Source organism: Triticum dicoccoides, chromosome 6A, assembly GCF_002162155.2.
Source record: "Triticum dicoccoides isolate Atlit2015 ecotype Zavitan chromosome 6A, WEW_v2.0, whole genome shotgun sequence".
Taxonomy (NCBI): Eukaryota; Viridiplantae; Streptophyta; class Magnoliopsida; order Poales; family Poaceae; genus Triticum; species Triticum dicoccoides.
The window spans coordinates 541,565,035-541,574,326 of record NC_041390.1 but is presented as its reverse complement, the minus strand read 5'-3'; the positions used below and the strand labels follow the sequence as shown (position 1 = coordinate 541,574,326).

The 9,292-nt window shown below is 47.6% G+C and overlaps 1 protein-coding gene and 1 long non-coding RNA gene across 2 annotated transcripts; one reads left to right on the top strand and one right to left on the bottom strand.

The window, feature by feature from the left end:
* Positions 1-41: 41 nt before the first annotated feature.
* Positions 42-3,860, top strand: LOC119317785. The gene is made up of 4 exons (XM_037592283.1): positions 42-710; positions 2,949-3,207; positions 3,366-3,413; positions 3,501-3,860. Exons 1-4 carry the CDS (start codon positions 66-68, stop codon positions 3,533-3,535), a joined length of 987 nt encoding a protein of 328 aa, XP_037448180.1. The 5' UTR covers positions 42-65; the 3' UTR covers positions 3,536-3,860.
* Positions 3,861-5,966: 2,106 nt separating this feature from the next.
* LOC119314711 lies at positions 5,967-6,921 on the bottom strand. Its single transcript, XR_005152428.1, has 2 exons — positions 6,647-6,921; positions 5,967-6,447 (listed from the first exon to the last, which is right to left on the bottom strand). It is a non-coding gene; the product is annotated as an uncharacterized LOC119314711 (long non-coding RNA).
* Between the last annotated feature and the right edge of the window lie 2,371 nt (positions 6,922-9,292).

Genomic DNA, 9,292 nt, shown 5'->3' with positions numbered 1-9,292 from the left:
GGAAGGAGGCGCTGCTCCTCGCGGTGGGGGTCCTGACGGGAGGCGCCGCGGATTTCGCCATCGCCATGCCCAAGGAAGCCCTGCGCGCCGCAGCCAGGCACCTGGCCCAGCTTGCTCTAGATATAGCAGCTTGTGCAGATGCCTCTGGCTTCGACACCTCCGACCTGCGCGCCGCCGCCAAGGCGCTGTTGCAGGCAGAGGCGGGCAGCAGGTCAGACGCCATCAGCGACCTGGTACGAGAGTGCCTCAGGTTGGACGGGATAGTGGCCATGCGAGATGCGGCTGCCGCGGACGACCTCCGGCGAGGCGTCCTGGACGTGGCACTGGCCGGGGGGACCCTGCTCCGTCTCCGCGTCCTCCCCGCGCGCGGGTTGGACTTCTTGCTCGCCGCCGCCGAGGGCGGCGCGGGGGGCGAGGTCCCCGAGGCTGATGCGGACGCCCGCGCAGCGCAGGCGGAGCTCGCGAGGGAGAGGGAGGCGGAGCTCCGGAGGAAGAGGGAGGCCGAGCTCAAGAGGGAGGCCCATGAGCCCACCACGGCGGCGACGACATGGTGGCGGCGGCTCGCGTGTCGGTTCTCCAGCGCGAGGGCGACGGGATCCTGGTGGCGGCTCGCCAGTTGGTTCCCCAAGGAGACGAGCGGCGTCAACGAGGATGACCCCGAAGCTCCGCTGATAGCACGCAGGCAGCCTGACCCCAGCCCCTCCCCCTCGGTGAGTTGTTGTCGAGTCTTGACGATGACTTGATAAGGAATCTACCAATGTGAATGCATACACAAATCCAACATCATAAAAGTGAACTGAGATTATATTGGCCCAATATGCAACATAGTTTAATAGCTTCCTTTGGTCTTATACAGCTGTTTCTGTTGATATGTCAGCATGAAGTCAATTACAGTATATATCTGTAGCTAGATATATGAATAGTGGATATCAGTTGCATCTACAATAACTTGGCATTATATATTGCCATTTCTCAGATTATGATTCCAGTTTTTGCATAATTTTGAGATGATGGCTTGTGCACGGCTCTTGACATATATGGTTCTACTGTTGCACGTCATGTTCACATTCAGGTTTATACCCATTAAAATAATTTGCATTAGTGCTCAACAATGCAAGACTTGTAGCTTTAGGAACGTAAACTTCCTTTTTTCAGATAAATGTGAACTTCCTGTTAGAGTTGAATTTTGTGCAAGAGTGGAACATGCTTTTTTCAGGGGAGCAAAGAGTAGAAGATGCTGTTCGTTAGAGGATAGAATATTGCAACGTTCCCTGTCTGTATTTTGCATCTAATAAAATAAAGTCAACTATATTTCTATCACAAGATATATGAATAGTGGATATCAGTTGCTTGTACAATAGCATGGCATTATCTATTGCCATTTCTCAGATTATGGTTCCAGTTTTTGCATAGTTTTGAGATGATGGTTTGTGCACCGCTCTTGACATATGTAGTTTTAGTGTTGCGCGTCATGTTCACATTCAGGTTTACCCATTAAAATAATTTGCATTAGTGCTCAACAATGCAAGAGTTGTAGATTTAGGAACGTGAACTTCCTTTTTTCAGATAAATGTGAACTTCCTATTAGAGTTGAATTTTGTGCAAGAGTGGAACATGCTTTTTTCAGGGGAGCAAAGAGTAGAAGATGCTGTTCGTTAGAGGATAGAATATTGCAACGTTCCTTGTCTGTATTTTGCATCTAATAATAAAATAAAGTCAACTATATTTCTATCACAAGATATATGAATGGTGGATATCAGTTGCTTGTACAATAACATGGCATTATCTATTGCCATTTCTCAGATTATGGTTCCAGTTTTTGCATAGTTTTGAGATGATGGTTTGTGCACCGCTCTTGACATATGTAGTTTTAGTGTTGCGCTTCATGTTCACATTCAGGTTTACGCATTAAAATAATTTGCATTAGTGCTCAACAATGCAAGAGTTGTAGATTTAGGAACGTGAAATTCCCTTTTTCAGATAAATGTGAACTTCCTGTTAGAGTTGAATTTTGTGCAAGAGTGGAACATGCTTTTTTCAGGGGAGCAAAGAGTAGAAGATGCTGTTCGTTAGAGGATAGAATATTGCAACGTTCCCTGTCTGTCTTTTGCATCTAATAAAATAAAGTCAACTATATTTCTATCACAAGATATATGAATAGTGGATATCAGTTGCTTGTACAATAGCATGGCATTATCTATTGCCATTTCTCAGATTATGGTTCCAGTTTTTGCATAGTTTTGAGATGATGGTTTGTGCACCGCTCTTGACATATGTAGTTTTAGTGTTGCGCGTCATGTTCACATTCAGGTTTACCCATTAAAATAATTTGCATTAGTGCTCAACAATGCAAGAGTTGTAGCTTTAGGAACGTGAACTTCATTTTTTCAGATAAGCGTGAACTTCCTATTAGAGTTGAATTTTGTAAGAGTGGAAGATGCTTTTTTCAGGGGAGCAAAGTGTAGAAGATGCTGTTCATTAGAGGATAGACTATTGCAATGTTTCCTCTGTCTATCTTTTGCATCTAATCATGATGTGATAAGGAAACTGTCATGAAATTATTTATATCAATATATTGGTTATGATTTAGTTTTAACATATCTACCCATCACATCTATCATCACATTATAATTCAGATTGTTAGAATTTTACCAAATATTTCTACCAAGCAAGTTTTCTCGAACATTTTACGAATTTCTTTCCTCAAGATGGACGCACCTTCATGGTCTAGTTCATATGATGATGGAATGCTAGTAGCAGAAAATTCCGAACAGCTGGTGTATGATCAGTGTTTGTGTGTCAAGTTTCGCTTTGGTTCGTAGTATTTTTGGTCTTAAAAAGAAACTCCAAGCTAGTGTAGCAGTAGATGTTTCTTTTGAGGGTCACTCTGAAGTATATTGGATAATCAGCTGGACTAATATTGCCATATTGGCGTTGATTTTGAGCAGGACTGCTCGCCGCCATGGGGCAACTGGCTCACCATCCAGACCTTCTCACTCGGCGGGTCCCTGTGCCTGCTCCCTTACATGGGTCCAGCTGCGCTGCTGAGTGACGCTGCCCACTATGATAATGATTACAGATGGTGGGTTCAGCTTGCTTTTCAGATATGGTGGTGCCTGGTTATCGTGGGCGTGCCCTGCGCCTTGTGTTGCCGGTCAAGGATCGAGCGAATCTACGCCCGTATTTCCGCCCACCTCGGAATGCTGGGTATGTATATTTTCCTCTCCTCTTCTTGTCTCACTGCCACAAATGAAGATTGTTTGTTTGGGAGTAATGGTTTTGTTACTGTTAAAACTGGTATTACTGTGGACGCCCTTTTCTTCTGTCATTGGATGCTGGCCGCCGTTGCCACGAAGCTGATGAAGATCTTTCTGGGTGGTGCCGTTGCCTATTTCCTGTTCTATTGGATACGGGTATAACTTTCTCTTCCTACTACTTATTTGTCAGTAGGCTTGCAGAATTGAATTGGTATAACTCTTATACATGGATTCCAATTGCAGTGTTGTTGGGTGGGAGAGATCTGAACAAGCAGTAAACGGCAGCAAATTGTTGGAAGCGTCGGCAGCAGAACGATCCGATGGAGGTTCAGTAACATGGCGGCAAGCAAGTTGAAAGCTTCCTGCTTGTCACGAATGTGTGAAACCGATAGTAACAAACTAATATAGTGCTATGATTTTCAACAAATATAGATATGGGGGTGAAAGGCATGATGCAATCTGTTGTGCTACACTACATGGATGGAATTGTAAATTGTTGAACAGATGATTGTAAAGTGTAGCGAAAAACTTGATAATTTTGTAGGTTAGAAGTTCAGGAATGAGGATGAACTTGATTTCTGCATGTGAACAGATCATGAATCACTATCTTGTCCTCATTGCTGGGTACGTTTACAGATTATTAGGCCCGCAGACTTGATAATTTCGGACTTATGGCCATGGAAACTTTTGCCTCAACTGTTTTCCTGCTCAACGCAAGGAAGCTATAACTGCTTACTCATTTTTCCCTCTGTTTTTTTTGAAGATTATTCATTTTTCCCTTTGTTATTCGAGATCCTCGATCTTTGTCTAACTTTGAACTTCTTTTTAACCCGAGTCCAAACACCTATATCAATTGATGAAGAAAAAAAGATATACGGGGTATAACTTTCTCTTCCTACTGCTTATTGTAGGCTTGCAGAATTGAATTGGTACTAGAAGCGGTCTGCGCGCCTTGCCGCGCCGCTTTTCGTTGTAGGCCACTCTTTTTACCAAAGGTTTTGGTTGGAATTGTTTCAATTTGGCCATGACAATGGGTGCGGTTGCCAACAACACTGACATGTCAGCATATGAAGCAGAAGTAATGCTCCTACTTATGACTATGGTACACATGTATAAGGTACTCCCTCTGTATCAAAATATAAGACGTTTTTGCAATTCAGAACTGCAAAAACGTCTTATATTTTGATATAGAGGGAGTACCTTCAAACAAACCTCTGAGTCATGGCATATTCCTTTATTCAAATAGAGTTTCTTTTACTGGTTCAAACAGAATATCGAACATGAGTTTTTGCTTATTGAATATTGCATTGTAGTGCCCGCTCCTAGGTCGCTCCCGCGAACACACCGCTCCTAGGGTTCCCTCGCCGCCGCCGGCGGCTCCCCCGCGTGGGGCCGCCGCCGCTAGCCTGAGCCCGCTCCCCTACCCCTCCCGTCCCTTCCTCGTACCCCGCGTCACCTCCCCGAGCGGGGTGACTGGGGCCCCTTCGCCGCTCCTCCCCAGCGATCCTCCCCCGCCCCTGCCTCCTCCCGCCACCGCCAGCGAGCGCCGCCGGGCCTCGGCCGCGAGGTGCTGGCGGCGGCGGGCCTGCCCTTCCCCGCGCGCGGCTCCCTCCTGCTCGGACGGTGGTGGCCGGCGGCGGTGCTCCTCGGCCGGCATCGATGCGGCCCGTCGGTGGTGGTGCCGCGGGCCTGGTGGCTCTGGACGCGGCAGTGCGGCCGTTGGCCGTGGGGCGACGCGGTGGCGCTGTGGCTGGCGGCGCCTGTCCAGCCCTGATCTGGGCTCGTTTGGGCCCATCTGGGTTGGGGCGGGCCGAAGGCTTGGTGCTCGGCGCGACGTTCCTTGGTGGTGACGTGGTGGCGGCGGTCTTGTGCGGTAAGGACTTCATTGGCCAGGGTGCTGCAGTGTGGTGATAGGACTGTCCGGGTCCACGTGGGCCCGGCCGGGTCATCGAGGCCTGGCAAGTCCTCGTCGCCACGTCCGGTCGGCTCCGCTGCAGCGGTGGAAGTTGTCCCCTCCTTCCAGTCGAGTTGTGGTCGCTTCCGTGGCTGGTGTCTCCTCTTCCTCTCCAAGCCTCGTGTTGCTTGGGGCGCGGCGCTTCGGGATGCTGGGAGCGTGGTGGTACTTCTTCGGAGGATGCAGCGGTTGCCAGTCTTCCTTTCTTCGTTGATCTGCCGATGTCGGCATTTATTTCTCTTTCTTCTTCTTGTTTTTCTTTTGGGCTTATCTGTGCTGCGGCCCCAGCAAGTTGGATGTATCGGGTGTTTGTTTTATAATATAAAGCGGGGAAACCCTTTATCGTCAATATTGCATTGTAGTATGCTCGGCAGATATATCTATACTTCGAATATCCACAAAAGAACGAAAACAAACTTTCCTGCTTTGCTATCTCCCTTCTGCAACTAAAATAAATATCTACCAAAAAAACCCATTTTTCCATTGTCAGTTTGTAACAGGTTCACCTACAAGAAGGAAACTGCACATGACCCTCAACAAATAAAAAAGAGAACACCAATTCCTAAACCAAAACTATTTAGAGATCCATCATTCCTGGTACATAGAAATTATACCTAACATGCGATGAGTGACTTGCATCAGAGTGACAACTTTCTGCCCTCCTTACAGACTTTGTTGGACTTCAGCTTAACTTACAAAATAGAAAGTAGCTAGGCTTTCCTGTTGCTCTAACCAATGCAACCAGAATACCGATCTAATGAAAAAGACTAGGCAATACATTTATACGTCAACAGTTACATCTTAATGACCCAAAAAATCAAAGATGACGATTAGGCACCCAAAGGTATCACCGTTCCCTAACATCAAAGGCTATAAAGACTAAATGCAATCCCCTGTTGCAAATCTGAAAACCATGACCGTAACTGCATAAGATAGCACATCGACGACAAATATAATGAACAATGTACGTCCTTTATGCAAAGGATTCACTACAAAATGACAGTATTGCTTCCATATAACGCAACGGAAATTCGTGCTGATTGCTGATATGCTCTAGGTTGGAGTAGGTGTCTACAGTTCTTCGTGTGTTACCGCAAAAAAGAATACTCCCGGCACGAGAGAAATGATCAAACAAATTATCATTGTAATGTTGTCCTGCATTTCTTTATCCTGGTACACAAATCGCATCATCAAGAGCGAAACCACCATTGCCAAGCTATACGTAGCAGCCATACCCTGGGAAATCATAGTAAACCTGTCAGACCAGCATAATCGCGCACCACTCTTGGCATTCAGAGGAGACAGGCAAGCTGAATAACTGCTGAGTAAATTCAGGCGGGGGGCACTAAACATCTGAAGCATCTAACAATTGCAACCAAGCAATAGACCTAGTATTAGATAAGCGGATCATCAAGGAAGGAGATGTAGTACGTACCCTAAGGAAGATTGCCCCGAATCTCTTCTGGGCGGCGGTTAGTTGGGTCGGCGGTGGCTGTCGGCCTTCTTCCATCCCGCGGAAGGAAAGGTCCTCCTGGATCGCTGGAGTTCCCGGCGGCTGCAACAACGGAGCAGAGCGAGATTGGTTGCGTTGACGGGACGATTTCATCATAAGCAGGTGACGACCGGCTAACAAGGACGGGAATCCGGCCATGGATGGAACGCGCCGGCGCCTGACGACAAGAGAGGAGATCGATCAACGTGAAACCTAAAGCGCGGCCAAGGCAGGCAGTAGAGAGAGGTCGGCTTTGACTCTGTATATGGTTTCCGTTGTTTCCGTCCGACCCCGCGAACGTCAGCCCAGCCAGGCCAGCCTACTGGCCCAACACAAATTCGTTTCGCAGAAAGAAAAGTAAAAAATATCCAAGAAAAAATTAATATACAATACAGAAAATTTATAAATGCGGTAAGTTTTACTGTGGCAGTGTACATAAATTATAACATGAGTTTGCAACATGATTGAAAAAATTTATACAATCGTAGAAAAGAAATTGTGAGCAGCAAAAACTTGACATGTTTATGACATTTACCATGGTTCAAAAATTGAAGGAGAAAGAAACTGCCATGATTTCGTCAACAAATTTGCCATGGTTTTGGGACAAATGTGCCATTGTGTATTTGGCAAATATCACGAGAGTAGAAGCTCAAATGTTGAAGCTCAAAGCTAGGTGATCATTGGCTTTGAATTATGGTCATCATCTTCGGGACAGCCTTATAATCCCATCTGTATCCCCCAAGATTTCTGGTATATGTACTAGTGTACTGCTAATGCCCGAGTAAGGACTTGAATAATGAGAGCCCAGCTTGATCAATCCTGGAATTAGTACACACCAACCTCAGTCCCGTACCCCATGTATATGCACCATGTGATCTGCCGCCCTAATGCCAACGATAAGATCAATCGATTGATCCTCTTCTCTAAGTGTGTCTGACCAGGCTGTTGACGAGACCTCGTTGTAGAAGACTATAGGATGCAACTCAATTGTATTTCATCGGAGTCGGTTACAATATATACAAGTGGTGTCTTGCGTGACAAGCGAACTAACCCTACAATATCTCTAGAGATCAACCTATACAAGGCTAGAGATAATAGGATAATCAGTCGGAAATAAATACAAAGATATCACGTTTCAACACCCCCCCCTCCCCCCGCAGTCGAAGCGTCGGCGTCAGCGATGCAAAGACTGGAACGGAACTCCTGGAATGCAGTGGTAGGCAATCCCTTGGTCATGATGTCGGCAAACTGTTGGGTGGTCGGTACATGAAGAACACGAAGCTGACCCAACAGCACCTTCTCGCGCACAAAGTGAACGTCAAGCTCAATGTGTTTGGTGCGCTTGTGCTGCACCAGATTAGCCGCGAGATAGGTGGCCGACACGTTGTCACAGAAGACCACAGTAGCTTTCGGAAGAGAAATCCGAAGCTCACCAATAAGGTGACGAAGCCAACAAGTCTCCGCAACGATGTTCGCAGCAGCTCGGTACTCGGCCTCAACACTTGAACGGGAGACAGTAGGCTGCCGTTTAGAGGACCAGGAGACAAGAGAGTCACCGAAGAAGACGCAATAGCCAGACGTGGAACGTCGAGTGTCGGGACAGTCAGCCCAATCCGCTTCTTTATAAGCAATGAGCTCAGTCGAGGCGGATGCACGGAGACGAAGACCGTAGGTCGGGGTGCCACGAATGTACCGAAAAATGTGCTTGACTAAAGACCAGTGAACATCACGGGGTGAGTGGACATGCAAGCAAACTTGCTGCACCGCAAACTGGATGTCTGGTCTGGTGAGCGTAAGGTACTGAAGGGCACCCACAATGGTGCGGTAAAGAGCGGCGTCAGTAGCAGGCTAGCCAGCGGTGGCGGAGAGCTTCGGCTTGGCCTCAGCAGGTGTGGCGGCTGGCTTGCATTCAGTCATGTCGGTACGGTCCAGAAGATCAAGAGCGTACTGGCCCTGATGCAGAAAGAACCCGGTGGCACCGCGTCGCACATTAAAGCCGAGGAAGAAGTGCAACGCGCCGAGATCCTTGAGCCGAAACGCAGAGCCGAGACGACCAATGATGTCGCAAAGAAGATCCGCTCAGGAGGAAGTGATGACAATATCATCAATACAGAGCAGAAGCATAGCCACATGATCAACCCGATGCAGCACGAACATCGACGTGTCAGAGGTGGTGCTGCGAAACCCGAGAAGGCCAAGGAACGCGGCGATGCGCTGGTACCAGGCGCGCGGAGCCTGTTTGAGGCCATATAATGACCGTGACAACAGGCAGACATCATTCGGTCGCTGAGGGTCAATGAACCCGGTCGGCTACTGATAGAGAACTCGCTCTTGAAGATGGCTGTACAAAAAATCATTGTTGATGTCGAGCTGATGTACGGGCCAGCGGCGAGAGGCGGCCAGCTAAAGAACCACATGAATCATGGCGGGTTTGATGACCGGAGAGAAAGTCTCAGAGAAGTCAACGCCGGCACGTTTTGCAAATCCACGGACAACCTGGCGAGCCTTGTACCTATCGAGAGAACCGTCCGAGAGGAGTTTGTGACGAAAAACCCACTTTCCCGAAATGGCGTTCGCTCCAGGGGGACG

Coding starts and splice junctions, on each gene's coding strand:
- LOC119317785 (XM_037592283.1), top strand. CDS start 66: ATGCCCAAGGAAGCCCTGCGCGCCGCAGCCAGGCACCTGGCCCAGCTT. Junction 711..2,948: donor ACCCCAGCCCCTCCCCCTCG/GTGAGTTGTTGT, acceptor GATTTTGAGCAG/GACTGCTCGCCGCCATGGGG. Junction 3,208..3,365: donor CGCCCACCTCGGAATGCTGG/GTATGTATATTT, acceptor AAGCTGATGAAG/ATCTTTCTGGGTGGTGCCGT.